The 16,476-nt window shown below is 43.3% G+C and overlaps 1 protein-coding gene across 1 annotated transcript in view; it reads left to right on the top strand.

The window, feature by feature from the left end:
• magi3b (membrane associated guanylate kinase, WW and PDZ domain containing 3b) overlaps positions 1-16,476 on the top strand; it is a 219,000-nt gene that overhangs the window by 107,724 nt on the left and 94,800 nt on the right. Inside the window, exon 2 of the mRNA XM_083772132.1 lies at positions 14,696-14,812. Within this exon, the coding sequence (XP_083628258.1) occupies positions 14,696-14,812 (117 nt within the window). The remainder of the gene's footprint in view (positions 1-14,695; positions 14,813-16,476) is intronic.

Raw genomic sequence — 16,476 nt, 5'->3', positions numbered from 1 at the left:
GAGTTCTGACACAATGTCATACCAATAGTTCTGAAGCTTCACACAGGACCAAAGACAGTGAACGTAATTACCAATCTCTGTCTTGCACTTAAAGCAAAATGGGGACGCACTGACATCCATTTTGTTCTTGAGAGCAGGAGTTATATGTATACAATGTAATATTCTGAACTGGATGGATTTAGTTCGGTTACAAACTGAAATCTGTTTCGCATAGGCCCACATATCTGCCCAGCCCTCATCATGAATAGAGACGTCCAGATCTTTTTCCCAGGACTGCTTAGTAATCTGAGAGGATATAGATGAGTAGGAATTCAATACGTCACAGAAAATTGAAATTTGTTTCTTAGATAATTGCAAAGAGAGGGCTTGTTCTACCTGTGAAGCGGAACTATTGGCTAGAAGTGAAGTGTCCTCAGTAATAAAATGTCTAATTTGTAAATACCTGAAGAAGTCAGATTTTGGCAACCCATGACGCTGCTGCAATTGTGTGAAAGACCTCAAGGTATGGCCATCAAAAAGGTCTCCAAGTTTGGTAATGCCCTTCTCATGCCAGGTCCTAAAGCCTGCATCTGAGTGTCCCGGCCTAAAGTCAAACTCCAAATGAAAGTACTTAACCAGCCTTCTAGTACCTTGATAACCTTGTTTGTCAACAATACAGGAATCATTTGCAATGGATAAAGTATTCTGGGGAAAATATTCATTTTGATAAGAGATATCCTACCTAGCCAAGAGAGGGGTAAGGGGGCCCAACGATCTAAATCTGCCTTTATAATATCTAAAAGAGGAGGGAGTTGGCCTTGAACAGTGTATCATAAGCAGGTGTTATAGTCACTCCCAAATAAACGAAACCAGCAGGTGACCATTTAAAAGGGAAGGGTTCGGACAGGTCTGGGATAGATGTTTGAGAACCAAGTGGCATGGCTTCAGACTTAGTGAAATTAATTTTGTACCCTGAAAAGGCGCCAAACCTAGAGATAATTTGAGTTAGACAGGGAATAGAGGAATGAGGTCTGGAAATAAAAATTAACACGTCATCTGCATAAAGAGTGATTTTGTGCTCCCTTTCACCGATTCGAACACCAGAGATCAGAGCAGATTGTCTGATTGCCTCGGCAAGCGGTTCAATAGCGATTGCGAAGAGCAACGGGCTGAGCGGATCTCCTTGGGGATTACCCCGTTTAATAGAGAAGTTGTTGGACCTAAGTCCATTAGTCAAAACTGCTGCCGTTCGGGATTCGTAAAGAATTTTGCAGAGGTGGGAGGAAGTCCCTATGTTGCAAGTCCAAGTCGAGTCTCAAGTCTTTGCTCTCAAGTCAAGTCAAGTCTCAAGTCTTTGGCATTCAAGTCCCAAGCAAGTCCAAGTCCTGAACTTTTAGTTTCGAGTCCCAACCAAGTCCTAAGCATTTTGTTTCAAGTCCCAACCAAGTCCTTACCTTTTGTTTCGAGTCCCATCAAGTCCTAAGCATTTTGTTTCAAGTCCCAACCAAGTCCTTACCTTTTGTTTCGAGTCCCAAACAAGTCCCACCAAGACATAATACTAATTAATGATATGTAAAGATTTACATAAATCATGAGCATCTATTGAGCCATTTAGATCATGTCAAAGGTCATGTCTCACCGAGACACAGGATCTGACACAAATTAAATGTTTCCCCTGAGCAAGCAGGCTATTATTATTACAATGGTAAAATGTCATTACTTGCACTGAAAAGGTGTTCAAATCCAGGGTAGAAGAGGAATGTTACATAATGCCTCGATCCACTTTTTCCACTCCCGATCCGATACCGATCTAAAATCATCAAAACCGATCCGATAACTGATACCGATCCGATATCGATCCAATCCGATCCAGCACATATTTAAGTCGCTCTATGCTTTCCCAAATCTGTCAGACATTTTTTTATCTTTACCTTTTATTACAGATTTTATAGTCTGGAATGTTGAATCAGGATTGATCAAGTGATAATATTATTACTCAAAACAGAGAACAACACCTCCCCAGAATAATAGTCAACAAACAAGTTCCACATGAGTATAGGTTGAGAATAACTGACCCATTTATTTTTAACAACTTGAGCCTATACTTCAAATGTGGAAGTGTTCTAGTGACAAATTTATTTTATTGTATTCTATGCCTTTTTTTTATCCATACTATTTATTAGTATTATGCACATTATGCACAAAATTTTAAGGACCCAGCAATTTGTATCTCTGTGACCCCAAATTATTATTTTGTATTTGTTTATATTGTAAAATCAATGTCAATTTAGAGTGTACAAATGGAACCTATCATTTGGCTGGGAGTGGGGACCCCTGATCCCCAAACCGTGCATACTGTCCTACAGCTACACAGCACACTGTCTGTCCGTGACAATGGAAATAGTGTCTGTTTATTTAAGCATTGGTTAGCACTTAAGCAGTTATTAGCATCATAGCATGGTCTGTCACATAAGTATTGACAAACAGCGGTCATATTTGTCAACCAACTGTTGGGGACTGTGGGGATATATCATTTTAAGAACATGAGCATGTCGTCATGCTCAGCTGTCAGCTTGTTGCGCTGTTCCGTCTCTCGTCTAAGATGTTGACGCTAATCAATGCTAAAGATTAGCTTGCATGGAGCTAAGGCTGAAACTTTGCTGCTGTTGTTGCCACGGTGGCGAATCCATTTTTGCACTCGGCTGTTGGGTCTTTTTTGTTTTAGAATATATAATACTCCCATGCGGGAGCGGCTGTCAATGTGGCTTTCTCCACACTGAGTAGCAGCGCGCAGTAATAGCTAGTGGCTAGCCTAGCAGCCTGCACTGTGCAAGACTGCCACTGTGAAGTGTGACTGGGGCTGCCAATGCCTCTGTAGCGCACACTGCTGGAGGAATAAAGTCCTGGAGTGGAGTACTAGAATGGACTGGAGTGGAGTGCTTGCAGTGCTTGGAATGGATCGGTCATTTTCGCTGTAGTCCGATCCGATCCCGATCACGTTTTTTGGCTGATATCGACCCGATATCCGATCCGCGGCATCCCTTTATATACAAATACCAAACTATTTTACATGTCATTTAAGTGACTTGAAAATGTTCAAGTCAAGAGGGCTCAAGTCAAGTCAAGTCTCAAGTCCTTGGCGTTCAAGTCAAGTCAAGTCTCAAGTCTTTGGCATTCAAGTCCCAAGCAAGTCCAAGTCTATTTTTGATTTGATCAAGCAAGTCTAAAGTCATCAAAATCGGGACTCGAGTCCAAGTCGAGTCTCGAGTCTCGAGTCCAAGTCCCCACCTCTGGAATTTTGACCCACTTGGTAAATCTACAACCCAGGCCGAATTCCTCAAACGTTTCAAACAGATAGGGCCATTCCACGCGGTCGAATGCCTTTTCTGCGTCGAGAGACAGCACCATAACGGGGTGGTCGACGCCCTGAGACAGTTGGATAACATTTAAAAGCCTTCTCATATTGTCACAGGAGTTTCGCCCCTTGATGAAGCCTGTCTGTTCTTCTTTAATGATGAAAGGGAGCACTTTTTCCAGACGCATGGCCAAAATTTTGGAAAGCAATTTTTGGTCAGAATTAAGTAAGGCTATAGGCCTGTAGGAGGCGCACTTTTCGGGACATTTTCCTTTTTTCAGGAGAAGTGAAATATTAGCCTCCCGCAAGGACTGAGGCAGGATCCAGGTCTCAGAAGCGTGATTCAACATTGCCAAAAAGGGATCTAATAGAATACTACTGAACTCCTTATAAAATTCACAACCAAACCCGTCCGGCCCCGGGGCTTTCCCAGATGGCATACATTTCAAGGCTTCAAATGCCTCCTCCTTTGTGATTGGGGCATCTAGTAGTACATTCTGAGCAGTCGTGACCATAGGAAGATGCAAGTCTTCAAGAAAAGAATACATATCGGAGAGAGCACTATCATCCAGCTGTTCTGTTTTATAGAGATTAGAATAAAATGAGGCAAACTCCTTGTTAATAGTTTTAGTATCAAAAGATCTGACATTATTGGAATTGACAACTGAGGCTATAACTTGAGAGTTAGCTCTTTTCTTAGCCAGGTTAGCTAGACATCTGCCGGGCTTATCCCCAAACTCATACATTCTCTGTCTAGCAAATTTAAGGGAGTACTCTGAGTCTTGAATCAACAAAGTATTCAAGGCAGCACGAGTAGCCGTCAATTCCTTAAGCAGATCTGAGCCTGGGGTCAAGATGTGTTTGTTTTCAAGGTCAGCCAGTTTGGATTCAAGGAGTTTGCGTTCTTCCTTTTTACGCCTTTTGGAAGCAACATAAGACATAATCAGTCCACGGGAGTAGGCTTTGCATGTCTCCCAAAGGAGAGAAGGATCATCTGTAGATGATGAGTTAATTGAGTAAAACATTTTGAATTCTGAAGTGAAGTACGAAACAAATCTATCATCTTTGAGAAGGGATGAATTAAGTCTCCAGCGTCTTGATCGTGTTCTCTCCTCAGAAAGTGAATAAACCAGATATACAGGGGCATGATCTGACAAAACAATATTTCCCATGGTACAAGATGAGACCAAAAATAACTTAGAGGAAGGAATAAAGAAATAATCGAGTCTAGTGTAACATTTATGAGGGGCACTGAAAAAAGTTAACTTCAAATCAGAGGGGCATAGGGCTCTCCAGACATCGGATAATCCAATATCTGAACATAGAGAGGATAGCATCTTGGCTTGCCTCGAGGGGGGGGCAAACTAGGTGACAGTTGAAATCTCCGCCCACAAAGGCATCCTCAGAAGCTAGCTCAGAAAAGTCAGCAAAAATCTTAGATAACAAATCAGCGGAGTAGCCAGGAGGACAATAAACATTCATGAATGTCACATCTTTACCTTTAAGAACCCCCTTAACAATTACATATCGGCCCTGGCTGTCTATAATAGACTTAAGAGGCCTAAATGCAATATTCTTATTGACCAAAATGGCCACACCCCTACTAAATGAGGAGTAAGCTGTAGCAAAAACCTGCCCTACCCAATTAGTTTGAAGTCTAACAGTGTCCTTAGCCTCCATATGAGTCTCTTGTAAAAAAGCAACAGAAACATTCTCCCTCTTCAAAAATGACAAAACTGCCTTCCTCTTGGCCGCCTTCTGAAGGCCCCGAATGTTCCAAGAGCAAAGCTTGAAACTGTCGGAATTAACCATGGTCATCAAACATCAAGTGATACTTAAGCAGAATAGACCTAGAAGGGCCTATAGGCACACTATCCTTACTCATATCCAATAACAAACATGTGTGTCCTGAGCTATAAGACAAATAAATAAAAAAGACAGACAAAAAAACACGAGTGGGCTGTGGGGGGCCTTTCCCCAAAAATACAGGGACTAAACATCCAACTTAAAACCCTAAAAAATCCACCAAACGTAGATTAACACTTCTCAACAGCCCCACTCCCATATTATTATCAGGTGCCTCAAATAGACAAGCAAAATAGTCATAAGAACAAAAATAAATAAATAAAAATATATATGTACACACACGCCCACGCACACACATATCCACAGTGCACATTTAAAGAAAAGAAAAGACTGTAAAAATATATTTTTGTACATGTGTATGCACATTGCACATGCACACACCGGTATTGCACATTTATGGAGGAAAATAATAATATATATATATATATATATATATATATACATATTCATATGTGTTTGTGCATGTGCATAAACACACGCACATGCATACACACACAAACACGCATTGCACAATTATCTCAAGAAATGAGAATAATGAAAAATATATATATACGCATACACATACACACACACAGATACATGCATACACACACACACGTCACGCATACATACATGCACGCACATGTACATAAACAAACACACACACAAACACATCCACACTGCACAAATGTCATATTCAATTGAATGTAAACAGAAAGATCAAGTAAGCTTTAAATCCACTAAAAAGAACATCACTATACCACCAACAACGGCATGGCAAAATCAAAGTCCTGTCCAAAAAAGCCCAGGTCTGTATGAGCAATACCTCCTCCCAGCCCAGGGAGGCACTACATCCAGAAAAAAGAAATAATTACAAGAAAGGGGGGTGCGATTACTCTGCCAGGCCACAAGGGGCGCTAAACAACAGTTAGTCCGTCAGCATAGTCAGTTCAGAGTTCAGAGTTCAATGGTTGGTATCGGCGCGCGGCGACCGGAAGGTGACGTCACGCAGCCAGCTGGAGCAGCTAACAACATGGCTAATAATAAAAAACTAAACCCCCTCAGTTGCATAAAACATGAACAAAAACATCTCGGCGTTCGGCAAAACCACGCATACAGTAGTCATCTAGAGATTAATAACACCTCACAAGATCGCCCATAGCACGCAACATGTGAAGTTTTCCTTTTTAAAATAAAAAAATAAACGAGAGGCAACGCCTCGCCTACTAGCATGAGACCGATGCGAAAAGTAATCACAAATTTAAAAAAAAGGGGGGCATATAAACAAAATTAGATACCCAAGTGGTCGAATATAACCCAGCTTCACAGTCTCGCCCATATGAACCGAAATATCTAATTAAACGAAGAGGTAGACATGACGTTCGAGCGTTAGCGATAAGCTAACAATAGTAAGGATACTAGTAGTACTACCATCATTCGGCGGCGTCCTGGGTGTCCGCCACGGTGTCCGCCTCGACCTCCCTTGCCGGCGAGACCGAGGCTGCGGCGTCTTTGGAGTGGGCCTTCAAGAAGTCTGTAGCGTCCTTGGGTGATGCAAGAAGCTTTCTTTTGCCGTCCTTGGTCTGGATAAAGAGCCGAGACGGGTAGAGGAGCGAGGGCCTGTATCCTTCCTTCCATAACAAGCCCATGGCGTCTCGATAGGAAAAACGTTGTTCCATGACCTCGGGGGGGGGGGGGGGGGGGTAGTCCTCGAATATAAGGACAGGTTTGCCTTTGTAGGACAGCTTTCCTCTCTTTTTACGAGCCTCCCGCATTATTGCGAACGCAATGAGCACTAACTATGAGACCCTGCAGATCATGTCTGTCTGTGTGTGTGTGTGTCTGTCCCGCTGTGACACCACCCGCCCGCCACCAGAGGGCGCAGCTGTAGCACACACACACACACAGGGCGCAGCTGTAGCACACACACACACACACACACACACAAACAACCACACACACACACGAGCTGCGTTCGCTTCCCGCGTTTGCGCGTCTTACTTGTAGCTTCTTTTATTCTGTAGCGATGTAGACGAGCAATCACTGCTCTAGGCCTGGATCCGTGGGTTGGCTTAGCGGTCAGCGCTCGGTGACAGCGCTCCAATTCAGGCAGTGTAGGAAGGACGTCTTTGCCCAAAACTTCCACCAGAACCTCTGCAAAGAAGTCTGTGGGCTGGTCGCTTTGGATCGATTCATCGAGCCCAATAATTCTTATGTTATTCCTACGGCTACGCGCGGATAAATCTATCATTTGGGACTTTAGCTTAGCATAGCTCTCCTCCATTTCCGCACATCTGGCTTCAGCCTCCTCCAGCCTGTCGCTATAATGGTTTAGGCCGTCTTCCAAGGAGGTCAGACGCTGACCATGGTCAGCAACGGTTATCTGAAGGTTGTCGAGTTTGGATTCAAGCGAGGAAAAGCAGGCTCTGAACTCGCGCGTAAGGGATGCTTTCATCTCCTGAATTAGCTTAGCAACAGTAGCCATTTCGGTGGCAGCTACAGGGTCTTCCTTCTTGTCCTTACTTTTGGGCATTTTGGCTCGTTTTAGCCAGAAACAAAAACGCAAATATATAAGGAAACAAATCAATGCAGTCTGGATAGTCTGAGTGTACAAAAATGAGGCTTATATAGTAAATTAGAAAAGTTCGGGAGCTACGGAGTGGCAAAGCGCGTCTACTCCATCTTGCGACCCGGAAGCACTTTCGTGATTTTAGTATGTTAATGATGAAAGGGCCAAAAGAAAGCATGTACATTTTAAATGAAACTGAATAACAGTCAGAGTGATGACGAGGGAAGAGAGAGACAGCAGGAGGTCCGGTCCGGATGAGAAGAGGGTGGCAAGAAGGAATGTTGGGGGCCCAAAATCCTTTTTCTCTTGTTGACATATGATGTGTGTTATGCTCATTTTCTTGGCTGGCTGCACTCACTACAAATATCCCAGCGACTGTATGGCCGGTGCGGCACAATGGAGTCCATTGAGCCCTCCGCTCGGGAGGAAAAAGGAGGCAAGCAACAATAGCCATGTTATCTGAAGATGAGTTGCATCTATGAAGTGACAACCTCACTAACAGCCTCTGACAGGACCCAGGAAACCACAAAGACTGCACTGTATGCACATTGAACAGATTAGAGGTGTGTGTGTGTGTGTGTGTGTGTGTGTGTGTGTGTGTGTGTGTGTGTGTGTGTGTGTGTGTGTGTGTGTGTGTGTGTGTGTGTGTGTGTGTGTGTGTGTGTGTGTGTGTGTGTGTGTGTGTGTGTGTGTGTGTGTGTGTGTGTGTGTGTACGACTGTACGTGCGCACGGGCCTGATTGTTTGCTTGATTTATATTTATCCTGCCAAATGTGAATGAGTGCTCACGTTCAGCTGTGTCCTATTCCCTACCCTCATACAGTCGAACACATTCACACCTGCTCCATTCTTTACAGTACAGTATGTCCATCTTCTGCTGTTGAGCCCAGAGGGAGGCTTGCGTATGTGTCAAGTACTTGTGTGTCGGGGTTTGTGAGTGAGAGAGAAGACAAACACATCGAAAATGCATTATCACTATACACTTCACGACCTACGTATACACCAATAAAGAAGAATGCCCGTGTGGCTGTTGAGCCTTCAGAAACCATATGGACCACCACACCGATTGTCACCGAGGCTGTTCTGTTTTCTCTGGGTATTCCCGTGTTTGGTGTGGGCGGGCAGAATATGCTGAAAAGGGATTTTCTGGAAGAGATAGAGATGAAGAACTCTAGTGTTCCCCGTGTGTCCGTCCGTCTGCTGGACCAGCTGTGATGCGGGCCTCTCTTCACAGTAGTTGCTTCGGTCAAAGAAAAAGACAGGCGCCCGGTGGCGCCCACTGAGACAGCAGCTCCTGAAACAGAAGGAGAAGATTTAAAGCAACACTCACAGCACCATAGCAAAACAACTCTATTCAGAAACCGACGCGTTTCAGCAGCCTAGGGGGAACGGAAAGTAACGATTTTGTGGAAGTGAAATACACGATCCATCTTGCCGTGTTTCTTTTTCTTCTTTTTTTCCATTTGAAATGAGGGGGGGGGGGGGGGGGGGTAAGGGACGCAGGGAATGAGACGGAGTATAGAGCAAAGTATTCCCGCAGCTCATCATTATTCTATCCCTCCACAAGTACATAATTATCTCCTCTATCAGCAGACGATGGACATTTACCATGGCTGGATTTCTGCTTCTTTAGTTCTGGCTGATTGGCATTCATAACCATTGTAGCGGGGGGTCGAGGAAGGGGTCATGCTGAGCAGATTTTAGTCTATGTCAGGGCGACAGAGAGGAAGGAGAAAGTTAGAGTTCGAGAAAAGGAGAGATGGAGGGACTTGAAAGGTTCAAACAGACAACTACTGTTGAAAGTGAGGTAACTAGAAAACGTGCTCCTCTGTTCACTGTAGACCAGTGATACGCCAATCAGGATCCAACCATCCATCAATCTTCAACCGCTTATCTGTAGTCTGGTCGGGGGGCAACAGCTCCACCAGAGAGCTCCAGACTTCCCTCTCCAGAGCAACATTAATAACTTCCTCCTGGGGGATCCCATAGGCGTTCCAAGGCCAATGTGGCGATGAAATCCCTCCATCTCACCCTTGGTCTGCTCCAGGGTCTCCTCCCAGTGGGACGTGTCTCGATGACCTCCCTAGGGAGACACTCAAGAGACATCCTAACCAGATGCCTGAACATGAATATGAAACATCGGACAGAGTAGGAGTAATATAAGCAAGAAATGATCACAGTGATAATTGTCAAGGTGAGAGAAGCGCTGTCTCCGTTGTGTTCTTGTCTCCGTTGTGCCCCCCCCCCCCCATATTAGTATGATTATTATTTTAGTAACGTGTATGTTTGTGTGTCACAACCTCGTGCTTCGCGGCCATTGTTTGCGTTCGTTTCTGATGTTCTGTGTGTGGTTCAATGACTGTGTTTTGTTGTGGCTTCCCTGCTGTCCAGCTCATAACATTAGCTGTTGTCGCTTCGAGGCTGATTGTGATAAAGCTTGCTCGCAGCGGTGCTGAAATCAGCCCTTTCGTGATGAGTGTGGCATAGCTTAGGAGGCAGGCAATCATACTATACTACCATTGGCTTAGGCAGCGTGTGTGGCAGCCAATCAGGACTAGGTCCTCAAATGTTCGTCTACATTTCATGAGTTTTCATTAGTAAGGTTTCACCTGACAAAAAGTGTTTTGCAAAAATCTGCCTGCTGGTGGCGCTATAATAGGCCAATGTGAAAAGGGTGGCATTTCTTCCTGAACCTAGTAGGAATGTGAGAGACCATTAATTAGACCCCTCTGAGCTCAGGCTCAAGAGATGTGGGTTCACGCAGAAATAGTGCAGACACTGAAGCTCTTGCCTCTATCACAAAATCCTCATCATGTCCTCTCTTAGAGAGAGCGAGAGAAAGTGAAGTTTTCCGTCCCAATTGTGTTTGACGAATATAAAGCAGCCCTCTGCTGCGAACTTTGCATGAACTTCCTTTTGTTTTTACAAAGGCTCCCACAAGCCTTGAGCACAATGGCCACATCTCTCTGGTGCTCCACTTGAAGAAGTTCTTTCGTCAGTTTAAGGGTTGTGGCATCACTCATCTCTTTGCTGAAAATGGTAAAATATTATGACTTGTTTTTGGGCTCTTGTTATTGAAATGAAGATTCCTTGCATCACAGCACACAGCCAACACCCATCACCAAGCACTTTGGATTCGTCTCAATTCAACTGAATTTGGTATGTGATGTAAGATAAGATAAACTATTGATCATGGGGAAATGCAGAGTGTCATAGTAGCAAGTAGCAACAGCAGTAAGTGTGAAACACAGGATAGGTACAAGTAAGAATAGAGATAAGAACAAATATAATAGACTCTTAACACGTTGACTGCCCACGTTAGTTGGAAATTAATCCATTCATGTGCCCCGCTATTTGAGCCTTATGAGCCTTTTTAAGGGGAAAAAAATACCCCGGGGGCTTGACCGGAAGTTAGCAAAGGGCTAAGCAATTATATTGCGGGAGGATCGCGGACCACCCGAGGCATGATTTATTTTACCGTGACTAGCGATGCGACCGCGATCGGCCGCGAAGATTTTGGCTACTGTAGTGAGTGCAATGAGGGGGAATCATTATGCTGGCGCACCATCGTCTCTTTTACCGGATCTCCAACCTGCAAAGTTAACTGAGCCCAGTCTGTTTTTCTCCCCATGGAATAAATAAACAGCAAACTTAGCATGGATTTCGATGACTGACTCAAACACACTGGAACAATTCATACTTTTCTTCTTGGACATTTGTGGCAGGTTATTTAATTATGGGATATTGTCCCATTCCGTTCCGGAGCTGAATCTATTACCGGAACAGCGAACGGCTCGTTCTGGCCCATACCGGCTCGCTATGCTATACCCCTGTATAGCATTCATACTGTATATGTCTATTGTCTGGGTAATACATCTAGAGTAAATATCAATATAATGAGTATTTGTACTGTACATTCGATCAGCAATAATCCTTAGGCATCTACTGTAATTGTTGTATTCTGTAGTGTACATCCCAGTAGTCCATGTGCAAGTGTGGCAGAGTCAAGCAGGAGCCGGTAATCCCAGAGAACACAAACAGTGCAGGTCTTAAGTTCTCATTCGGGGTCCAGCTTGTATGTGCAGTCTGATGGCTACTGGCACTGTCCAAGTAGCTTTGTGATGTGCTGGCTGTGGTCATGAGTCTGTGGCTGGTCTGGCTGAACCCCGCCAGATCATCATAGAGGGAGCGGTTCACCATGAAAGCATCCAGCGAATTCCTCGCCTCCACGATGAAAGCATCCAGATTGTCTGAGTTGTAGATGATGGCTGTGCACCAGAATATCTCTGCTGTCGGGAAGAAACTAAGTCCAAAATGTCAATTTTTCAGGAAATGAAAAAACTAAATATAAATGTTCTTATATTTTTTAAACGAAGCAATACTGCCTCATCAAAGTTGGTATTGTGACTTTGTATATTGTCAGTTCCTTGCATGTGTCATTATTATAACACGTCTCTGTACTGCCTGCAACGGGGGAGAGGGGGTGGAGTTAGTTGCTTTTACAGACAGTTTGAGGATCAGAGTTCAGAGGTTTCTTCAGAAGCACTTTTTATTAATTTCCATTGGTTCAATATCAAACAGACGTGAAGGCTGTTCAATAGAGTTGATTATGAAAAAAAAAATCAAGAACCTCAAATATGAAGTTAAGTGGTATCCTCCTGACAGCGACGAAAACATGTGTATATTCTGTGCAAAACATTGGGGAATGCCTGCATAAATGCATATTCTCTTTGTTGTAAGCAGTCTTGGTCGTCTTTAGGGTTTAAAAAACCATTCCCTAAGCCGCCCTGTAAATGGGGTGACAGGCAGCAATTGCCTTGATACACTTGGACAGTCTGTTCCAATAATAATAGCAGGCTTTTCAATGTGTGAACTTTATTGCACAACAGACAGTTCAAGCAGGAACAGCACATTTTGCCTTATAAGGTGTTTCAGCATAGAATTAGAATATGTTCGAATAGGGAAGAAAGACAGAAAAAGACAGGGTGTGATGCTTCATATATCTGTTATTCTACACGTGACCAATCTGCCAGATTTGAAGTCTACTTTATTATCACATCACAAATTTACAGGTGTAAAAATAAAAAGTGTGTTTGGAATTCTTTCACACGCGCACCCAACATTTTGTAGTTTGAAGAAATAATAGGGTAATAGAGGAATAGAGGAAAGAAGCTAGAAAAACAAAGTCAGATAGAAAATAAGGTAAAATATCAAATACACAAAGTGTATGTTTAAAATAGTAATTCAATGAGGCTGAAATGTTGAGGTATGGAAACATTTGCAGTAGCTAAATATAGCAGCAGATATAGAATCACAGTCTCCTGTCCGTGGTTGAAATGGCAGTAGAATGCAGTGGGTAATTGCGGCCGATATAATAGCAGCAGAGAATCATAATCTCGTGTGCAGGTGAGGCATCACTTAGCAACGATTGATTGGCAGACATGTAAGTGTACCGTATACATGTGCCTGTGCAGCAGCAGTACAATCGAAGTCAAAGATAATGTCTGCGTGACCGGCGGCCTTCAACGTTTCTCAGGCCAATGACCTCTTGCTAAGATGTCATCTCTGAAGAGACACACCATATTGGATTCATGTTAAATGTGTTTTTTCAGACATGACCTTTGCTCCTGTATTCCACCACCAGCTTATCCTTATCCTATTGGTTTTGTTGATGTTGAGAGCGAGGTTGTTCTCCTGACACCTTTCAGATAATGCAATGCGATAGTTGTACTGTATGTATCTTCCCCCGCCACTCCAGTACTAGTAAGCTAGAGACAGCAGTAAGAATATTTATAAGGTGAACTAATATATTCGTACTTTCTAAATGTTTTGATTAATTTAAATTGGTGGGCCCTATTGTAAACAAGTGTAATGCTTTATGGTGTCGTCCACTCACCAGTTAACAGTTTTTTTATTGAGTTGTACTTGAAATATCAAACCCTTACCGATCTGGCTTCAGCCTGAGGCATCAGGCTCTGCAAAAAAGTTTAGTGCATCCTACACTAGGAAACACTGTGTTGTAAGTTTGGCTCAATTGTTTCACAATAATGCTCTCTGTATGGAGGGAGGTAGAGTGTCCGTCTGGGCACACTTTAGTGGACAGCCGAGGACAGAAGAAGCTGTGTTTTACATAATTCCGTGGGGGTGGAGCTTCTTTTCCATCCACCAGCTGTCTTAAAAACCCGAAATTACGTAAAACACAGCTTTTTCTGTCCGCGACTGTCCACTTAAGTGTGCCCAGGTCCTTTTCCTGTAAGCCATGCTGTCCAATATTTAACAACGCCCGATTGTTAATTTGTGCCTGTCCTATTCGGTTCACCCATTGGAGAGAGAAAGTTGTTAATACTGATGACAATGACTTGTGTTACTTTCAGGATTTATCTAATTAATTTGAATTACAACGTTCCTCCTTTACAATTAAGATTAAGGCTAATGGATTTCTATGGCAGAATCCTCTCTCACTACATCCATTTAATAAAATTCTGTACCAGAGGCACAAATAGCTTTATGGAGGGCTGATATTCTGGACCTGGACAGCTTTTGATTTACATACTTGTGGTCCAACTTATTACCGAGATATTGACATACAGAAATCTTGATCACCAGCATTATTACTGTAAAATATGATGTAGATGTTGGTACTTTTTTACATAATATTTGTACACGATAATAGGGCTACAACTACTGTTTTCTTAGTGATTACAAATGTTCCTCCAATAGCAATTATTTTATTGAGGGGCGCTAGCTTTCCGTGTTTGTGTAAACAAAAACATTGAAGACAAAAGTGAGGACAGAAAAGTGAAGACGCAATTTGTGATTGGCCGGAATGCCCGATTTTTACTTCCTCCTTTTATATATCATTATTTTCCTTAAGAACACGCTATTTCATGACTTTTTTTTGGTTTGTTTTCCCGATGCTAAACGTTCTTTCTGCCTCTGTCATCTCAGGTAAGGTACTGAACTCGGACCTGCGCCACTACCTCAGCCTGCAGTTCCAGAAGGGCTCCCTGGACCACAAACTCCAGCAGATCATCCGCGACAACCTTTATTTGCGCACCATCCCCTGTAAGTAATATGTCCTTATAGTGATTCTCCTATGTGGGGCTGGGGCCCACTGGCCATTTGTGGTCAGATCAGTGGGCCCTCTGGTCCACAAAAGGTTGAGATGCACTGGCTCCTACAAGACTGTTTCACCTCTCACATGTTCAGTTCAGTTTAACCAGTCAGACCACGTCATGTTCACAATACTGTGAAATAGACACCTTTATTACATTACACTCTTTAAGTGTGTAGCATGATATGATATGACATTGTATCTCGCTCTCTCTCTCATGCACACATGCACTCACTCACGCACGCACGCACGCCACACAAACCCACACACTAGTACATTGCCATGGCAACACAAGGACATCCTGCTAACCCCCATGCTTTTACTTATTTACTTCGGCGTGATATCTTCTCTATGATCAAAGTCATATTCTTTCAGTAAATAAGCCTGCATTCCTCTCCCATGCTATCTGCAGTTCTCCCGAGTTGGTCTCTGTCTCTTCTTGTCAACTGTGCCTTTGTCACACAAAAGCAGCAAGGTTCTGTAGAGTTCTGTAGAGGTTCTGTAGAGTTCTTGAATAGAAAGGTGACTAAAATGTTGTCAGCAATTAAAATACACACAAAAACACAGTAAAATAGAAACCCTAAATTTATCAGTGAAATAAATTCTGCCAATGTTTATTCACCTTTCTGTTTCAAATGCAGTGTACTTGGACGTCAAGTAAACTGTGTGTTTTGTAAAAGTTTTATGAAACATTTATAATTTCTTGAATTTTACATTTGACTAGCTAGATATTCTATATTGATTTGTTGGTTCGCTACATGATGAATGACCATCCGACAGAGTGACTTACACTCACTGCATGGTGCCTGAGCAATGGATCACTCAAGTAATTGCTCTACCATGATAAATAGAGTAGGATTGCTCCCCCATGATCACCCCCCATGTACAGTATTTGTACGTACAGCTGAGCTGATGACGTCACTGGGCTGGCCATCTCACTGGCCTGTATAATTTCTGTCTAAAAAGCATACTGTTAAAAGCAGTTATGGGCTGTTAGGGGCAACATGACAAACAGCAGGTGGCAGCTGAACCACATTAGTAGAGGACATGGTGTACGTAACAAATTAATTACTGTATCACTGTGCTGTCGACACATGTATTCCGATATTTACAGTGCCCGTATTCACGAGCGGGGACCTATTAATAAAGAGTGGGGGGCATAATTGAGCGTAGTCAAGGCTTTAGCCCCATGTGGAGCTACTGCTCCAGTCCTGCAGGCTTTGTCAGACTGTTAGACTGTCGCCACCATCTTTCTCTCTCTCTCTCTCTCTCTCTCTCTCTCTCTCTCTCTCTGTCTTTGCCTACAGTCCCAAGGGACTGTAAGTTGTTTTGTCGACAAGGGAATTGCAAGCAGCACCAGTGGTGTGAGTGAGAATTAGCAGGAAGTGAAGAGCTTACCTTTCATGTATGTTTTTATTAGTTTTTGTGTCCACCCGGCTGAAGGCTTGGGGAGAGTATGTTTTGCACTCCGTCAGTCCGTGTGTGTGTGTGTCCATCTGTGGCCAGCTAATATCTGGCACTGTTGGCTCTCTCCACACACACTCTCCACACACACACTCCCTGGATGCCAAAGCAGAACCTCTGCCCTTGCTATAGTGCCACCAGGAGGCTGATT

The sequence above is a fragment of the Protomyctophum parallelum genome (genome assembly GCF_964188405.1).
Source record: "Protomyctophum parallelum genome assembly, chromosome: 8".
Classification (NCBI taxonomy): Eukaryota; Metazoa; Chordata; class Actinopteri; order Myctophiformes; family Myctophidae; genus Protomyctophum; species Protomyctophum parallelum.
This window is presented reverse-complemented; position numbering and strand designations above follow the sequence as displayed.